Genomic DNA, 17,537 nt, shown 5'->3' with positions numbered 1-17,537 from the left:
ATGTGGCCAAACGTGGTACTTTCATCAGCGTTGGAAAGCTGTTAGAACTGTAAATAGCAAAGGTCGTTGAACTTGCGTGGGTGTATATGAACGATTCCAACTACATACCTAAAACTTTATGTAAGTGGGCATATTAAAGCACTCACCCTTTGTCCTTTAGCCTCAGGGCAGAAACCAGGGAAAATTTTCAAACAAGAGAGGGCCAGGGTCACTTTTGTGTTTACTGGAGCTCTTTCCAGAGTTCACATGGAAGTCAGCGTGCAAGGGGTAAGGGTGAAGTTAGCGGATGGACAGAGGAAGGCATGTGGGGCTGGTGTGTGGAGAGCACTGTGGCCCGGACTCTGAGCGGAGCCGTGTTTTGGCCCACAGCCGAGGGGAGGGAGCGCCATTTCTTAGAGTGCCGTGGCAGGCTCGCCGGGACCCACTACAAGAACAGTTGCGCTAAGGGCTTCAGCCTCTCCTTCACGGCAGTGTCTGCTGGAGGCAGGTCCTTGGCCTTCATGAGGACCGCGTGGGCCTCTCGGAAGAGGTCCTCCCCCACCGCAGCTTCCACGCGCTGGCGCCATGCGGCCAGCTTAGGCCGGCTTTTGAAGATGTCACAGCCGGCACTGACGGGCTGCAGGAGAGGGAGCTGACTGGAGGGGGGAGGTGCCCAGGGGAAGCAGAAGGCCGCCCCTGGCCTAGGGATCCCCTGGGTGGATTTCCCCGCCTCTGCCACTAGAGAAAACACCAGGAAACTGCTCAATATCCCTGTAGGGTGGGGTTTTAGGCCCCTTTTTACAGATGAGGACCCTGAGGCTCAGAGGGGACGTGACCCACCCAGGGCCCCCAGCCAGAAAGAGCAATGTGAGCTGGTGCACGGGCTCCCTCCCAGGGTACCCCGCTGCGCAGCAGCCCCCCTGCCCCATAGCACTCACATGCATCAGCTCGGTGATGGCCACCAAGTCCGCCACTGAGATGTGGGGCCCGGCCAGGAAGTCCTGGTCCTTCAGGAACTTGTCCTCAAGCAGCTGCAGGCACCGGTCCAGCTCGGCCAGAGTGTTTGCCAGTGTCTCAGGGGGCACCCGTTGGCCCAGGAACACGGGGAACATCATCTGGCAGGCAGAGAGAGGGCTCAGCGTCTGCCTAGGGCCCGGCCTGGTTCCGGCTCTCATCCTGTTGGCCAGCCATCCTGGGCATTTCTCCTCACTCCCGTCACCCCTTCCCGCCCACGGCCACCACCAGCCCGGGCCTCATCGCTGACTCACGCATGGCCAGCCTCCACCTCTCCCTGGGTCCTCACATCAGGCAGCCAAGGGACCCCTCTGCAATCCCAGTTTGCCTGTAGCTTCTCCCTGCGTAAAGCCTGCCATGACTCCCTACTGCCCCCTCCCCGCAAAGGTCTCAACACACAGCAGCAGCCATCCTCTCCCACGCTCCCACCACCCCCGACTCCACCCCAGGCCTCTCAGATGGGAGTCTGTGGGAATGGGCCTGCAGATCCCTCTAGGATGTGCTTCAGGTGTATGCTCCTAATCAGTGCACCTGGGTGGGGTCAGCCTCTGCATTGCCAAGCTCCCAGATGACCGTCTTGCTCCCGGCCCATGGACCACACTCAATAGCAAAGATCTACACTCACTCTCCTCAGCTTCTCTCCATTCGGCCCTCAAATGCACCAGGCTGCCTCCCCAGCCACAGCTTTTATTGTCATTGTTGAGTCCCTAAGTCGTGTCCAAGTCTTTCGACCCCATGGGCTGTAGGCAGCGGCCAGGTTCCTCTGTGCATGGGATTTCCCAGGCAAGATTGTAAGAGTGGGTTCCCCTTTCCTCCTCCAGGGGATCTTCCCGACCCAGGGACTGAACCCGAGTCTCCTGCACTGGCCGGCAGATTCTTTACCACTGAGCCACCAGGGAAGCCCATGGCTTTTAAAGCTATGGAAACTTTCTTTGGGCCAAATGGGCCCCAAGATGGAACTCCCTGGCGGCGCGGTGCTAGGACTGCAAGCTCTCAGTGCGCTGCTGAGGGCCCAGGCGCAGTGCTCAGCCCCTCACACACACAGGAGGACCGCTGGGTACTGGGTGCTGATCATGGCTCAGGGCTCATGGCAAAGGCCTCTGCACATTTGATAAGCAAAAATGGTATCTGCATGCTCCTTTCACGCGCATTTGCTTGGTTTTTACTGAAGTTAAATGTTTTCATCCACTTACTGCCCCTTTCTCTCTGTCCTTCAGCTACATCTCTGCTGGTTTCCTCTGCCCGTTTTTCTCCTGTCTTTGTCTGATGGGCTTCTAAGAGCATCTTAAATATCAAGAATGTTACTTCTTTCTAACATATCTTTGCCAAGATTTTCCCCAGTGTTGTTTTGGTTTTTTTTTTGCTGGCTTTAATTCTTTTTTTTCCACTTCGTCTACAGATTTCACTGTATAAAATTGAAAAGTCTTTTCTTTAAGTCTCTCACTGTTATTAGGCTTATCAATCTTTGCATACCCAGAAATTAGATCAACATTTAGTGACGATCTCATTTCTTCCTACTTTGAGGTTTGTCACTTAACATCTCTCCATCTGAAAGGTACATGTGTGGCAAAGCGAGGGCTTGATGCTTTTCCCACAAGAGGCAACATTCCTAGGCAGTGTGACATGTGCGGGAAAGCAGAGGGTTCATTTCCAGCAACTCGGCAATCAAGACCTGAGGGCGGCGGGCTTTCCTGGTGGCTCAGGAAAGCCCTGGTTTAGTATCCACCTGCCAGTGCAGGGGAGGACACGGCTTCCATCCCCAGTCCCGGAAGACTCCACGTGCCTCAGGGCCATTCAGCCTGCGAGCCGCGAGTCCTGGAGCCCGTGCCCCTGAGTCTGCTCCCAGCAAGGAAGATCTAGCGGAGCCGAAAACAACTCAACAAATAAATGTGTTTTTGATAAGACACCTTGGGGGAGTCATTCCCGGGCTCTGTACCTCAGTTTCCTCTCTGGGAAACAAGTCCGTTGCCCTGGAGCCTCTCTGGCATTCTAGGATTTAGTGTTCTCAGCTTCAACAGAGAGCCTGGCTCCTTGATCATCCTGGAGGGCTCCCTGCCCCAGGGCTCACCTTCTGCCACATGGCCCGGGTGCAGCTCATCCGGAGGGCCGTGTGCTGCCACGACAGGTACTCATCCACGCGGGCTCGGGCCTGCAGGTCTTGGGGGTACCAGTGGTCAGGGGCCTCATACTTGCGGGCCAGATACAGCAGGATGGCCACACTGGGGGAAACGGGGGGTGCAGAGGACATGCCCCAGTCACTCATCCGCCGTTCCACAGGGACCAGGCCCTGGGTGAGGCCTGGCCCTGACCTCACACGTCTTTCCCTAGATCCTGTGGGTGGAGCATCTCAGCGTCTTCCTGGTTGTTACACAAGCAGGAATGCGAGGCCCAGAGGGGTCAGGTGGCAGCCAGGGCCATTCAGGCCTACACTGGGCCATCTAGCGTCTCCGGCACCGAGGGGAAAACAAAGTGTCGTGGGGCTGCAGAGGGCTCCAGTGCCATCCCCCCAGTCTCCGGAGCTCAGGCAGTGCCAGGAGAGGCCAGGCACCCCTCCGAGCCCTGGGCACCTCTGCCCACTTCAAACCACTCTCCACCCTTTGGGCCGGAACAGGGACTTGGGACACGCAAGCCATGAGCCAAGCCATCAACGGTGGACACACAGATGGCCGACAGGTGGGGCCCAGGGGCCCTTTACCTCTCAGCCAAGGTGAAGTCCCCATCCTTCAGGGCTGGCACCTTCCTCAGGGGGTTCACCTGGACAAACTCATCGCTGTGGTTCTGGCCTGTGGAGTGACCGGTGAGGCAGGTGGGGAGAACTGTGAGGCCTCTAAGATCTCTGTCCACTCCCACCCCAACAACTAGCCACCAACTTTCTGGGGTCCCTGTCCTGGTGGGGAATCAGGAAAGAGGAGGCCACTCCGCTGGTCAGGGGGTGACATCCCCTGAGCCCACCAGAGGTTCCTGTTCCCGTGTCCACCTGCTCTGGACCTGGGCCAAGGAGCATCCCAACTTGGGCTTGGGCAGAGTGACGGGAGGGTGGGTTTCTGCAGCCGCAAACCCCCAGCCCCGGTCAACTCCATCCCTGCATCAGGCCCTCCAGCCCCCTCCTTGGGCTCTAGGCTTGTCCCCTGCAGAGCCCCACCTCTCTGTGCTAACTGGGTGACCTGTCCACACAGCTGTTCCCAGATCTGAGCAAACCTCACTCTCACCAGCAATGCCTGACCTGCTCAGCCACTCAGCCTCCTGCAGGTTGCTCCTCTTTCCTTCTTGTGCCAAACCTTCCAGACTCCTTCCCCACTAGGGCCCCCTGGTCTGGCTCACTTCTGCATACTGCAGGCCTTCCACTACCACTACCAGCTCAGGCCTGTGTGGAGGGGACGCCCAGTAGTGAGTGCGAAGCCGGAGGCTTTAGCGGAGCGGGGCTCCAGCCTGGTCACAGGACCCCAGCCTGGTTACAAGACCACCTGCGGGCCTTTCTGCTCCTTCTCCCTTGTGGGCAGGATCACCACGATCTATTCTCCCTCCAGAAACAGCCTCTGTGCTTGGCCCTCATCCCAAGGATCACTGAGAAGGCAGAGCAAGGTGGCACCAGAGCAGTAGGTGGCTCAGGCTGGGGCGCCAGAGGCAGAAGGCGGGCAGACTCAGCCAAGCACGGTGTCGCTCCCAGCCTGCCCCGAGGGGCTCTGAATCCAGAGCTCCTGCTAAGGTCCGGTGACAGCCCTGCTCCCTCCGCGGGATTCTGCCCAAGTGGAGGGGACCTAGGCTGGCACAGGTAGGAAGGAGTAAAGCGGAGGCCAGATACAGGCGAACAATCTTCTGGGCAGTCACGCATGGGGGCTGCGGCTGCTGAGAACCAGGAGGCCGCGTCCTGTTTTCTCCGAGCCGTGATATGGAGAGCCGTCTCTCCACTTTCCTCCACTGCTTCGCCGCGCCCCAACCCCGGCCGCACCCGGCACTGCTATGTACCTGCTCTGTCCCCCCTTAGCCTGGGTGTGAAGAACGGTTGGTATTCACTAGGCAAGGGAAAGACGGACAATACACAACCGATGGCCGAAGCCACGGTTTCCGACGGGAGTCCGTCTGCACCGGCCCCCCGACTCGGGGGCCACAGGGACACCCAGCTCCCGGGCCTGCTTGCTTGTCCGGCCCACCTTGGAGCAGGTCCACGGTGCGCAGCTCGAAGGGGATGCGGTTCTTCTTGGCGAAGATGTAGACGGCGCGGCAGGGCTGGGACAGCAGGTCCAGGTAGAGCTCCAGGCCCATGGCGGGGGCGGGAACGGCGGGCAGGACCCACGACAGGAACGGCGGCGGGCAGGTTCCACCGGTCACCCAGCCGAGGGATGTGCGCAGCTCCTGGTACCCGAGCCCGGCCACACCCTACCCGCCCATTGGACGGCGCCGGAGAACTTCGGGCCAATCAGCGGCGGCCTCGCTCTCCCGCCTTCCCTCTGCGGGGTTCTGAGCTGGGCTCCGTTTCCTGCCCGGCAGGGTTCAAGGAGACAGACTCTGTGTCTCTCCGCCGTGTCAGTCCCCTCACCTGAACAGCAGTGTCTAACCTGCGTCAAATGGAACAGGACGGGAGGGGTACTGGGGGAACGAGATCAAGGGCGCTTCCAGAGCAGACACTCGGTGAATTTAGGGTCAAAGGGTTAGCCCAGGCCACCTCCTCCCTCAGAGCGGGGGCTGAAAGAGGAGGGACGTCAGAGTCCCCAGGAACACAGAGAGGAGTGGAAGATGCCGCAGCCTCCCGGGGGGCCCACGGCCCAGGGTGGAGGCGGGGGAGGGCGTGTGGTCCTCCGCACCCAGCAAAGACCAGATCGCCACCTCAGGAAGCCGCCCCTCACCGAGCTTCCTTACGCTCCCGGCTAATCTTCGTCTCCCTCCTGCAAAACAGAGCCTCGTGAGACCCATCTATGAGGTTTGTGGGTGGGCCCGGAATCTTCCCACTTCCTTTGTAGGGCCAAACCCCTCCAACCTCAAGCCTGGGGCTCCTGAGGTCTTTGGCTGTGATGCCTTCTTCCTCTAAGCAAGTCTCCTAGGTGAAAAAACCCGTGTCCCCAGGGACTTCAGGCTTCCCTGATAGCTCAGTTGGTAAAGAGTCTGCCTGCAATGCAGGAGACCCCAGTTCAATTCTGGGTTGGGAAGGTCCCCTGGAAAAGGGATAGGCTACCCATTCCAGTATTCTTAGGCTTCCCTTGTGGCTCAGCTGGTAAAGAATCTGCTTACAATGCGAGAGACCTGGGTTCAGTCCCTGGATTGGGAAGATCCCCTGGAGAAGGCAAAGGCTACCCACTCCAGTATTCTGGCCAGGAAAATTCCATGGGCTAGTCCATGGGGCCGCAAAGCGTCGGACGCGACTGAGTGGCCTTCGCTTCACTCCACTTCCAGGGGCTTCCCCAGTGGTCCAGCGGCTAAGACTCTTTGCTCTCAAGGCAGGGCACCCAGGTTGCACTCCTGATCACAGAACTGGCTCCCACATACCACAACTGAAGATCTTGCGAGATGCAGTTAAGACTTGTGAGTGCCTGTGCTGGTCGGGTCTGACTTTTTGAGACCCCCATGGACTGTGTAGCCTGAGAGGCTCCTCTGTCCATGGGATTTTCCTGATAAGAATACTGGAGCAGGTTGCCATTTCCTCCTCCAGTGGCTCTTCCTGACCCAGGGATTGAGCCCACATCTCCTGTATTGCAGACCTACTAAGACCTAGGGCAGCCAAATAAATAACTTAAAAAAAAAAAACTATTCCCAAACCTATTCCCCAAACCCAAGATTCAGAGAAAGCCCAACTGGGGGAAAGAAAAAAAAAACAAACAAACCTTGAGAATAGCTTGGCCTTCCTGGGCCCTTGGCTCCCAGTTTAAGAACGATCTATCCCATCAGGAGAGAACTTTCTCCAGGTTGGATGGGGCCATGTTCTCCACCCCCTCCAGGGGACTGACCTCCACCATAACTCACGTTTGGCCGCACTACTTCGATATCCAATCTCCCTGCTTCCTCCCTGGCCACCCTCCAGTCCAACCCCCACCACCAGTCAGAATGTTTTTCTAAAATGCAATCTGAGCATTCCGTTCGTGTTCAGGTTCTGCAGCTCCGAGGTGTGGCAATTCAGGCCCCACTTGACCGAGTCCTGACCGGGGGAGCTGCTGTTTGACGTCTCCTCCCACCACCCTCTCAGGGTCGGAGCAGGACTCGTGATTCACAATGCTTGGTGCTGAAAGGATGACTGGCCCTGCGAAGAGAGTGTAGGCGACTCTGCACCCAACACACCTGGAGACCTGCTACCTCTACTGTCCTCGTCGAAGAACCAGTGGAGGGCAGGGCATTGGTTAATTTCACTCTGGACAACCGGTCTGCGGAAAGCTAATCCACCGGGCCTGCGCAGCCGGCTGTCTCTCAAAGAGAGGCCAAAACCGCAGCCAGGACAGATGGAAGGTCAAATAAAGCACACCTCGGAGTTAGAAGCAAAGGCTCAGGCTGAGCCCAGGTTTATTTCCCAGACTGGAAAGAAAATGCAGATGAAAGGAGACGAGGTCTGGGTGTGCCATTCTCCTTGTGGCTCTGCAGCCCCAGCGACAGATGGGTGGGAACCTGGCCCCAGGAGCAGAGGACTCAGGCAGGCAAGCCACGCCTGTTCTCCAGGTCTGCCTCCCAAGGGACAGCAGAAATGAAGCTGCTCCGTGAACTGCCAAGGGCAGAGCAGAGGCGCAGCTCCCTGGGTTACTGGATCATGGCCAGCACTTTGGGCAGCATCTTCTGCTTCAAGGTGGGGTCTGCAGGCTGAGAGTCCTTGGCCTTCAGGATGACCTCATGGGCCTCCTGGAAGAGGGCCTCCCCCACCGCTGCCTCCACGCGCTGGCGCCACGCGGCCAGCTTGGGTCGGCCTTTGAAGACTTGGCAGCCGGCACCCACGGGCTGTAGGGAGAGAGGGGGCGGGATGGGTGACCACATATCGCAACACCAATCTGGTCTGGAGGCCATGGAACTCCAGAAAGTGTCTCCACAGGGTCCCACAGCCAGGGGCATGGTGTGAGCAGGACTTCAGCGCCACCCAGGACCCCCCTGCCTCATCCTCCCCCCAACCACCCACACCACTCACATGCATCAGCTCCGTGATGGCTACCAGGTCAGCCAGAGAGACGTGGGGCCCGGTGAGAAAGGCTTTGTCCTGGAGGAACTTGCCCTCAAGCACCTGCAGGGCCATATCCAACTCTGCCAGTGTGGCCGCCAGCGTCTCAGGAGAGACCAGCTCACCCAGGAAAACAGGGAGCATCACCTGATGGGCAGGCAGGCAGAGTGGGGGCTTAGGGGCCGGCATTCCTACCTGACCTCCAGGGCAGCACCTGAGACTTTAGATGTAAACGGTCCTTAAATATAACTATAAGGTCTTTAACTATAAAGGACCATCAGAGGGTAATTCTGATTTATTCATGTCAGGAAACGCTATAGAGTAGTTAGAAAAAAATGCATTACATCCGCCTGCACCACCGTGGGAAAATGCAAACTGCAGAATGACCTGAGAGAGTTTATGTAAAACTGTAAGCACTCAAAGCGAAGCGCTGTTTTGGGGCTACACATAAACGCGATAATGTACAAGGTCATGAACTGAAAGGACTTGAACCAGATCGCAAGGGGCAGGCAGCGGGGGCGGACTTCAGGAAGGGAACGGGCGACAAAGAGGTCAGTTGGTTTTTGTTCCCTAATGTTTCTTTTCTTATATATATCACAAATGATAGAAGACACAACAATGAAACTGGTGACCCAGAATTGAAGATATACTTTCAGAAAGGAGGAGGGCACCTCTGAGAAGAACACGGAAAACCCACCATGATGACGCTAGAAAGAAAATAACCTTGTGTGTGTTTTTTTTAAGTCATAAAAGAATACAGAACTTTAAAAGAAAAAGGAAAAATAAAAGAAAGTGCAAAAAGTAGAAAAGAGTAAAGCCTAAACCTGCCTGTCTGATATGGAAACCACCAGCCACAGAGGTTCCCGAGCTCTTAAAGTAGGACTGGTCTGAGATGAAATGTGCCGTGAAATGTAAAATACACACCAGGAAACAGACACACATCAATGGAAGGGACAGCGAGCCCAGAAATAAACCCACACGCTTCTGGCCAACTAATCCAGCACCAAGGACACAGGAATATACAAGGGCGAAAAGACAGTTTCTTCCATCCGTGGTGCAGAGAGGACTGGGCAGCTACATGAAGACAAATGAAATCAGAGCATTCTCTAAGACCATAGAGATAAACTCAAAATGAACTAAAGACTTAAACATAGGACCGGAAACAGTAAAACTCCTGGCAGAAAACATGAGTGGAAGCCCTGAGGGGCACTCAGGCGTCACTGCTGATGGACACCGGTGTTGCCGCCACATTCTGGCTACTGTGAATGACGCTGTTGTGAACGTGGGTACAAGCATCTCTTTGAGATCCCGCTTTCAGTTATTCTGGGTATCCGCCCAGAAGTGGAACTGCTGGGTCATATGGCAATTGCATTTTTAATTTTCTTGAGGAACCACCATGCCTTGTCCACAGAAGCGATTCCCCTTTCCATTCCCATCAAAAGCACACGGGAGTTTCGATTTCTTCTTATCCTCCCTAACACTTGTTATTTTGCTTATCTGTCTATCTGTCTGGGCTTCCCACGTGGTGCAGGGGTGAAAGAAGCCACCTGCTAATGCAAGAGACAGGTTCGACCCTGAGTCAGGAAGGAGGAGGGAATGGCAACCCACTCCAGCCTGGAAAATCCCATGGACGGAGGAGCCTGGTGGGCTGCAGTCCACGGGGTCACAAAGAGTCAGACACGACCGAGCAAGCAATCCTTGACCTACCTATCTATCTGCAACAGCCATCCCAACAGGGAGGAAGTGGTATTTCATTATAGACATTAAAAAAAAATCTTTACTGAATTTATTACAATACTGCTTCTGTTCTGTGTTTTGGTTTTTTGGCCGCAAACCATACTGGATCTTAGCGCCCCAACCAGAGAGCGAACCTGCCCTCACCCCCTGCACTGGATGGCCAAGTCCTAAACACTGGACCTCAGGGAGGTCCCCTCATTATAGTTTTAATTTGCATTTTCCTAAGGATTAGTAATACTGAACGTATTTTCACGTGTTTATTAGCCAAAATCATACCACTGATACTCTGAGTATTTTGGGTTAAGTAAAATATATTAAACTGTTTCTTTTTACTTTTTAATTATGGTTACTGGAAAATTTTAAACTACATATGTGTCTCACTCTTTACTTTTGGGCAGCACTGGACAAAATGAGCTAAATTCCAGAGGGCATGAACCCTCCCAAGGTAAGCCACGTTCATCCCTGGGGTCCAAGCAGGTCGCGGTGCAAGCCTGCCATCTGTCTGGGAGTTTTCTGATGAAGCAGCCACGTGGGGAACTTGGGGCAGGGCTGAGAAGCAGAGCGATCTCTTGCTTGTAGTTGGAGCTTAGATTCCAAATCCTTGCTGGAGGAAAATGAGCAACCTGATTCCACCCTCAAGACATTTCTGAAACCAGAGAGAAACTGAACTGTAACTGAAGCCACATCCCAGCCCCAATCCTGACTATTAGCTGGAAGAGACGAACCTCCCACCGGGGATGCCTGATAGAAGAAAGTGCAAGCCCCGCGTCAGGCATTTATAGCACACTCCGTGTCCACTCTCCTTTTAGATAACACGCAGCACACAGCAAGAAATTACTGTGTGAAGAAATAAGAAATTATAAGACAAGTAAAGAAAGAGGAAAATGTAGGTGTTCCCTGGTGGCCTGGCGGTTAGGATTCGACGTCACTGATGTGGTCCAGGTTCAATCCCTGGTCAGGAAACTGAGATCCCATGAGCTTCATGGTGTGGCCAAAATATAAAAGAAAAAGAGGAAAAGAGGAGAATGTGACCCCTAATCCAGATGGCAAAAGACAACCAATAGAAACAAACCCACAGAAAACCCAGGGGCTGAAATTAGCTCACAAAAACTTTAAAGTAACTATTATAAGAATCAATACGTTAAAGAATTTAGAAGAAAAGGTAGACCAAGCGGGTGAGCAGAGGTTGGATTTCACCAGAGAAATGGAAACTCTAAAAAAGAACCACATGGAATCTCTAGAACTGAAAAAAACACTTATTTCAAATACAAAGAATGTACTAGGCGGGCTTAATGGCAGCTTGGGCAAACAGAGGAAAGAACTGGGAAGTCAAAGCCAGGTCAACAGAAGCTACTTAAACTGAAAGGAAGAATGTGAGGTTTCCGTGCCCTTGTGGGGTGATGCCCTCACCGGCCCCCCTCCCCGGGGAGAGCATCTCACCTTATGCCACAGGGCTCGGAGGCAGTTTCTCCGCAGGGCTGTGTGCTGCCAGGCCAGGTACTCGTCCACACGGGCACAGGCCTGCGGGTCCTGAGGGTACCAGTGGTCGGGGACCTTATACTTGCGGGCCAGGTAGAGCAGGATGGCCACGCTGCGGGTGAGGGGAGGACGTGTTGGAGGGCGGCGGGCAGGGGCCCCACTGAGCCGGGGCTTGATACAGAGTCCCTTCCTGAATATTCCTGACCACACACCAGGCTATTTTCTGTTTCCAGAATAGGAAGCCAGGCTTTAGAACAAGGATGGGACTTGCCCAGGGCACACAGTCTTTGGAGGCTGAGCTGAGAGTCTCCCTGAGGCTAACAGGCAAGCTCCTATCACCGGGCTAAATTCCGCGGTGAGTCCTGCCACAAGTTCGGAGCACAGTTTCTGACGGGAGGACCAGAGAGAGCTTCCTGGAGGAGTCAGCACCAAAGCAAAGCATTGCAGAAGCTCAATTGCTTCCAGTTCCTTCCAGCCTGCATCCACTCTCATCATCCCACATTCAGACCCCCAGGAGGCCTGATGCTTCAGAAAGGCTTTCCTGCCATCCCTTCATCGTTTGTCGCCCCTCTGTCCTCCCTGAAGCATCCTGCCGGAAACACAGGAGGGTGTGGGAGCTGTGAGATCTTGGACAAGAGGGACAGACAAGGCTCCTGCAGCCCCCCTCCTGCCCTGGGTTAGCTGGGCTGCCTTGGTGTTGGGATGGCAGGGCTGATCCGGAAGGACAGTGAATGTGGGAATTCGGGGCCACTGGGAAGGCCTTCAGGAACTCGGGGTACCCCGGGGGCTGGGCACCCCAGCCAAAGGAGCGGAAAACCTCTGTATCTGCTCCCGGACCAAGCTCCCTACTGGGAATCCTGCTGCCGCACTGAGCTAAACGGTTCACTTTTTTTTTTTTCTCCTTTTGTTCCCAGCAGGGGAGTTCCGAGGAAGACGAGGGTCCCTGCTGTGACGGCAAATGTCCATGTGACTGGTGGTCCTCCCAGGGAAGGGCAGCCCAGAGATGGGACCGCCGGGAGACTTCAGTACAAGTTTGGCCAGGGGGCAGCCCTTTGGGAGATGAACCGCCCTGCCCTGCCTTGCCCCCCTGCCCGGGAATCCCCTCTCACCAACCACCACATGACTCGTAAGGTGCCTGCTTTCCCAACCGTCTCTGCGAACTGAAACTGTGGGCAGGCAGGAGCCAGGAGTCCAGCCCTGACCCTCTGAGGGATATTGGACCGAGGGCCCTTCACCTCGGAGGGACGAGACGGTTCCAGTGGGGTCTGCCAGCAACCTTGGGGCCCCAGTTACCTCTCGGTTAAGACGAAGTCCCCGTCCTTCAAGACTGGCACCTTCTGCAGGGGGTTCACCTGGGCAAAGGCATCACTGAGGTGCTGGCCTGCGGAGAGCCCAGCGTGGTGCATAGTGGGGAGGAAAATGCCCCGCCCTGCCTGGCTGTGTCCACCTGTTGCACCCACCCCCCTCAAAAGGCCCCAACCACAATTTCATGGCCCTTCTCCAGCCCCTGGCCGCTCTTGGTGCGGGAAAGGCTGGCGGGGGCTGCTGTGGGAGAATTGGGAGGTTCTGCCAGCTGGTGCAAAAGAGAGCTCGACACCCCTTGCCAAGTTCCTGTGGGCACAACCTCCCCCACTAGGAGCCCCCCTAAAACAGAGCTTAAGGAGCTCCATCCAGGGCAGGGCCTGTCCTTGCTCAAGCCCGCAGACTCCCACCCTCTGCCTTTTCACCATCGCCAGCATCACTGGCTCCCGCATGGGGTCTGGGGGTGTCCCAGCTGCAGGGACTGGGAGACTGGCCCTCTCAATGCCACTTTCCCTGTGGACCCTAAGGATAGGTTCCCAAACACAGACAAGTGGCCTCTTCCTAGCGTCCACTTGAAAAGTGAAAGTTGCTGAATCGTGTCCGACTCTTTGTGACCCCATGGACTACACAGTAGCCAGAATACTGGAGTGGGTAGCCCTTCCCTTCTCAGGGGATCTTCCCAACCCAGGGTTCAAACCCAGGTCTCCCGCATTGCAGGCGGATTCTTTACGAGCTGAGCCACCAGGGAAGCCCAGGAATACTGGAGTGCGTAGCCTATCCCTTCTCCAGGGGATCTTCCTGACCCAGGAATCAAACCGGGCTCTCCCGCATTGCAGGCGGATTTCTCACCAACTGAGCTATGAGGGGGTGTCCATTTACTTGCAGCCAACGTCCCCTGGACCCTGTGCGTCCCCTTGCTCACTCCGCCCTGGGCACCAGGAACAAAGCTGGCCCTGTTCTTAGGGTCCCACTGAAGCTCCCCGGAAAGGTGCAGCCCAGAGTCCCCTGGGACCCTGGCCTCTGCTTGAGCTCGAGTGAGTGATTTTGGCCCCTTCAGATGCAGCCAGAGAGAAACTTCTGGGGGGCACGGGTCATCACTGCTGCCCCTGCTCAACAGCTTTCAGGGGCTCCCCAGAACCCCAGGAGCGGGCAAAGCTGCTCAAAGCCATCTGCTGTCCCCCACGGCCTCACCTCTCCAGCCTCTCTCCTCCCTTTCCCCCCACCCTTCAGACTGTCCCTTCACCAGGACCCTCCCCTCCTCTCCTGGCGAAACACACCTCCTGCAGTACCCTCTGTGGGACAGCCTGGCTGGGACGCCTCTTTGTGCCCACTCCGTCTCCCCTACCCCACACTCTGCAGAGGTGACCGCTGGGCAAGCCAGGGGGCCCGTCCCCTGAGGAGGCTGGACGAGATGGCGATTCAGGCCTCGGGACAAGCTGGCACAAAGGCAGAACGGCAGGCGAGCCTCACCCAGCTGGGGGCGCTGGGTGGAAGGCTCAGCCCTGCAGAGTTGCCAGATTTGTTCTGTGCGCCCCCCACACGCCCCCACCCCCCACCCCCCACCCCCACCCCCCGCCCCGCACTAGCAACGCGGGAGCACTGCCTTCCCTACCCTCAGCTGCCCTGGCATGCCAGCTGTGCCCTTGGGACTCTGGGGATCTGCCAGAGAAAGTACAAAGTGTGCAGGGCTCATCAATGCCCTCCCCCCCGCCCCCCGCAGTCCCCCTCCTGCTCTCCGCATCCCCAGCGTCGGCTGCGCCTTCTAAGAACGAGTGAGACAGAGGATAAGGTAGGCTCAGGCAAAGCAGGAGGAGGAAGGAAGGGGGGGCGGGGGGCGGGGGTGCCCCCAGGGCAGCGGGGCCAGAGCAAGAGCAGCTGGGCCACAGTGGAGGGACCCGCTCTGCCTCACCCGCCAAGCGCCCCCGTTCCTCTCCTCGCGCCCCTGTCTCTTCACCCAGCCCCTGTCCCTGCGCCTAGCGGCAGCCCCTGTTCGCCAGGTTCCTCCATTCCTCATGCGCCGCGCGCCCCCAACCCCGCCCCGGCTCTTCTACTCTGCTTCAACTGAGCCCTCCACTCCTCTCGTTCGTTGCAGGGACCCAGCCAGGTCTGGGGATCCCCGAATCTCCGCTCTTCCTGGCGGCCGCCGCAGGCCGGGTGGGGCTCGGGAGGGGCTGCCCTGCGCAGCGTTCGACCTCCCCTCCCCACGCCCACCTCTCGCTCGCGCAAACCCCGGCCGGGCGTCCACCTTTGCGCAGGTCCACGGTGCGCAGCTCGAAGGGGATGCGGTTCTTCTTGGCGAAGATGTAGACGGCGCGGCAGGGCTGGGACAGCAGGTCCAGGTAGAGCTCCAGGCCCATGGCGGGGGCTGACCGGCCTCGCCACGCAGGGGACACGGGACTCAGCGGCCCGGGGCCCAGACCGCAGGGCCGCGCTCGGCCCGCCCCCCACGCGCCGCTCCCCATAGGCGCTCGGGCCGCGCGCTCGGGTCCAATCGCCGGCGCCCGGCGGGTCTGCGGGGCGGGGGCTCCGGAAGGTCCCCCTGGGGGAGGCGGGCCGGTCACAGAGCAGAACCTCCTCAGGGCTCGTGCCGGCTGCGGCGTGTGTCAGAAGTTCCTGCCTTAGGGATGAAGACATCGAAGGGGGTCCAGAAAGTCCGACTCCAGCATCCACGATCTTGGCCCCAAGCTGCAGACATCCGGCGCCATCAAGAGGCAAGTTCAGTTCAGGCGCTCAGTCGTGTCCGACTCTTTGTGACCCTATGGACTGCAGCACACCAGGCCTCCCTGTCCATCAACCAACTCCCGGAGCTTACTCAAACTCATGTCCATCAAGTCGGTGATGCCATCCAACCATCTCAACCTCTGTCATCCCCTTCTCCTCCTGCCTTCAATCTTTCTCAGCATCGGGGTCTTTTCCAAGGAGTCAGTTCTTCACATCAGGTGGCCAAAGTACTGGAGTTTCAGCTTCAGCATCAGTCCTTCCAATGAACACTCAGGCCTGATATGACCAAGAGGCAAAGCCTCAGCACTCACTCCCTTGCCCCAGCGCACCCCTGGAATTTGACACAGGTCTTCCTGCCCCCAGCACAGTGCCTCCGTCTCATTCTCTGAGTGTGTTTCTTCCTCCTCTGGGCCTCTGTTTCTCCATCTTTGAAAATGATGGGAAAGATCCAGCAAGCCTGATTCTGGGCATATATCCAAAGAAAATGAAAACAGGATCTCCAAGAGACAGACACCTCCAACCCCATGTTCACTGCGGCCAAGCTAGACTAACAACCTAAGTGTCGGTTAAGGGGTGAGTGGATGGAGAAAATCTGGAGATTACTCACGGACGCGTGTTGAGATGGAGAAGGAAGATGGCAGCCCACTTCAGGATTCCTGCCTGGAGAATCCCCACGGACAGAGGAGTCTGGCGGGCTGCAGTCCACGGGGTCGCAGAGTCGGGCGTGACTGCGTGGCTGAGCACACACACGTATCGAGGACTCTTGTACTCAGCTTTAAGAAAGGAAATCTTGTCATTTGCAACAACATGGATGGACCTGGAGGTTATTATGCTAAGTGAAAGGTCAGACACAAAAAGGCAAATACTGCCTGATCTTACTTGTGTGGAATCTTAAAAAGTGGGACTCTTACAAGCAGGGGTTAGAACGGTGGTTACCAGGGGCTGGGGTGAGACAGGGTTTGGCAACACACTGGTTAGAGAGTAGAAAGCTTTGAGTACCCAAGATGAATAAGTTATGGAGCGTGGTGACTATAGTTAACGGGACCACGTGGCACACGCGCAGTTTGCTGAGTAGTTAATTATTCTTACCAGGAACAACAAAAAAAATAGCACCTGTCTACTGAGAAAAGCACAGCCTACATGCTGTGAGTGAAGTTTGATCCAGGGTCTTGCGGAGAATGGCAGCCTTTTCAAAAATCCATTTTTTTTTTTTGATTCGCTGATCTTCTCTCGTTTTTCTATCCTCTGTCTCCACTCAAATCTTTTTTATTTCTTTTCTCCTGTTGGCTATAGGTTTAGTTTGCCTTTCTTTTTCTACTTCCTCCAGGTGTAAGTTAGGTTGTTGATTTGAGATCTGTATGCTGCTGCTGCTGCTAAGTCGCTTCAGTCGTGTCCGACTCTGTGCGACCCCATAGATGGCAGCCCACCAGGCCCCTCCGTCCCTGGGACTCTCCAGGCAAGAACGCTGGAATGGGTTGCCATTTCCTTCTCCAATGCATGAAAGCAAAAAGTGAAAGTAAAGTTGCTCAGTCGTGTCTGACTCTTAGCAACCCCATGGACTGCAGCCCACCAGGCTCCTCCGTCCATGGGATTCTCCAGGCAAGAGTGCTGGAGCGGGTGAGACCCGTATGTGTTCACAGCTATTCAGTGGCCTCTCAGCCCTGTTTCCTCCCCTAAGTTTGGGTCTGCTGTGTGCTTAATTCTTTAAGGTACTTTCTAATTTCCCTTGTGATTTCTTCTTTGATTCATTGGTTGTTTAAATGCATTTTTAAAAGCATTTCATTTCCTAGTTGTCCTCCTGTTATTGACTTCTCATTGCATTCCACGGTGTTCAGAAAACACACATCATATGATTTCAGTCAGTTTAAATTTCTCGGGATTTATTTTATGACCTCACCCAGGGTCTGTCCTGAAGACTACTGCATGCACTCTCTAGAAGATCATGCATCTTATGTTGCGGGTGCTGTGCTGCGTGTAGCCGGCAGGCCGATGGGTTTATTTTTTAAAACTGTATTACTTACTTGGCTGCAGCAAGGTAAATATTTATTGCTTAGTTGCAGCAAGTGGGATCTCCGATCTTCATTGTGGCATGAGGGGTCTTTAGTCTGGGCAAGCAAACTCTTAGTTGTGGCACGTGGGATCTAGGTCCCGGGCCAGGGATGGAACCTGGGTTCCCTGT

At 56.1% G+C, this 17,537-nt stretch overlaps 2 protein-coding genes and 1 long non-coding RNA gene across 10 annotated transcripts; 1 reads left to right on the top strand and 2 right to left on the bottom strand.

Moving 5' to 3' along the window:
- Positions 1–201: 201 nt before the first annotated feature.
- LOC138422842 (glutathione S-transferase theta-3-like) lies at positions 202–7,009 on the bottom strand. 6 transcript variants are annotated; one of them, XM_069558369.1, is made up of 7 exons: positions 6,810–7,009; positions 5,838–5,876; positions 5,145–5,549; positions 3,689–3,776; positions 3,062–3,212; positions 918–1,094; positions 202–616 (listed from the first exon to the last, which is right to left on the bottom strand). In XM_069558369.1, exons 3-7 carry the CDS (start codon positions 5,254–5,256, stop codon positions 425–427), a joined length of 720 nt encoding a protein of 239 aa, XP_069414470.1. In that variant the 5' UTR covers positions 5,257–5,549; positions 5,838–5,876; positions 6,810–7,009; the 3' UTR covers positions 202–424. The 6 variants fall into 6 exon arrangements, with proteins under 6 accessions (XP_069414470.1, XP_069414472.1, XP_069414471.1 ...); XM_069558371.1 differs by having other exon boundaries at positions 6,949–7,004; XM_069558370.1 differs by lacking the exon at positions 6,810–7,009 and adding an exon at positions 5,969–6,097.
- Positions 7,010–7,448: 439 nt separating this feature from the next.
- LOC138422838 (glutathione S-transferase theta-1) lies at positions 7,449–17,141 on the bottom strand. 3 transcript variants are annotated; one of them, XM_069558361.1, is made up of 5 exons: positions 14,883–17,141; positions 12,629–12,716; positions 11,297–11,447; positions 8,090–8,266; positions 7,449–7,905 (listed from the first exon to the last, which is right to left on the bottom strand). In XM_069558361.1, the coding sequence occupies exons 1-5, from the start codon at positions 15,097–15,099 to the stop codon at positions 7,711–7,713; spliced, it is 828 nt and encodes a 275-aa protein (XP_069414462.1). In that variant the 5' UTR covers positions 15,100–17,141; the 3' UTR covers positions 7,449–7,710. The 3 variants fall into 3 exon arrangements, with proteins under 3 accessions (XP_069414462.1, XP_069414463.1, XP_069414464.1); XM_069558362.1 differs by having other exon boundaries at positions 14,849–15,257; XM_069558363.1 differs by lacking the exons at positions 8,090–8,266; positions 11,297–11,447.
- Positions 14,252–16,164, top strand: LOC138422844 (uncharacterized). The gene is made up of 2 exons (XR_011250037.1): positions 14,252–14,426; positions 14,730–16,164. It is a non-coding gene; the product is annotated as an uncharacterized lncRNA (long non-coding RNA).
- Positions 17,142–17,537: the final 396 nt, after the last annotated feature.

The sequence above is a fragment of the Ovis canadensis genome, chromosome 17, assembly GCF_042477335.2.
Source record: "Ovis canadensis isolate MfBH-ARS-UI-01 breed Bighorn chromosome 17, ARS-UI_OviCan_v2, whole genome shotgun sequence".
Classification (NCBI taxonomy): Eukaryota; Metazoa; Chordata; class Mammalia; order Artiodactyla; family Bovidae; genus Ovis; species Ovis canadensis.
This window is presented reverse-complemented; position numbering and strand designations above follow the sequence as displayed.

What these genes read in the sequence shown, in the direction of transcription:
- LOC138422842 (XM_069558367.1), bottom strand. Translation starts at nt 5,256, where the DNA reads ATGGGCCTGGAGCTCTACCTGGACCTGCTGTCCCAGCCCTGCCGCGCC. An exon ending in GACTTCACCTTGGCTGAGAG is followed by an intron (nt 3,213 to 3,688) that starts GTAAAGGGCCCC and finishes CGTTTCCCCCAG; the next exon opens with TGTGGCCATCCTGCTGTATC. An exon ending in CCCGGGCCATGTGGCAGAAG is followed by an intron (nt 1,095 to 3,061) that starts GTGAGCCCTGGG and finishes TCTGCCTGCCAG; the next exon opens with ATGATGTTCCCCGTGTTCCT.
- LOC138422838 (XM_069558361.1), bottom strand. Translation starts at nt 15,099, where the DNA reads ATGGGGAGCGGCGCGTGGGGGGCGGGCCGAGCGCGGCCCTGCGGTCTG. An exon ending in CACCGTGGACCTGCGCAAAG is followed by an intron (nt 12,717 to 14,882) that starts GTGGACGCCCGG and finishes GGCTCTCCGCAG; the next exon opens with GCCAGCACCTCAGTGATGCC. An exon ending in TCCGAGCCCTGTGGCATAAG is followed by an intron (nt 8,267 to 11,296) that starts GTGAGATGCTCT and finishes CCTGCCCATCAG; the next exon opens with GTGATGCTCCCTGTTTTCCT.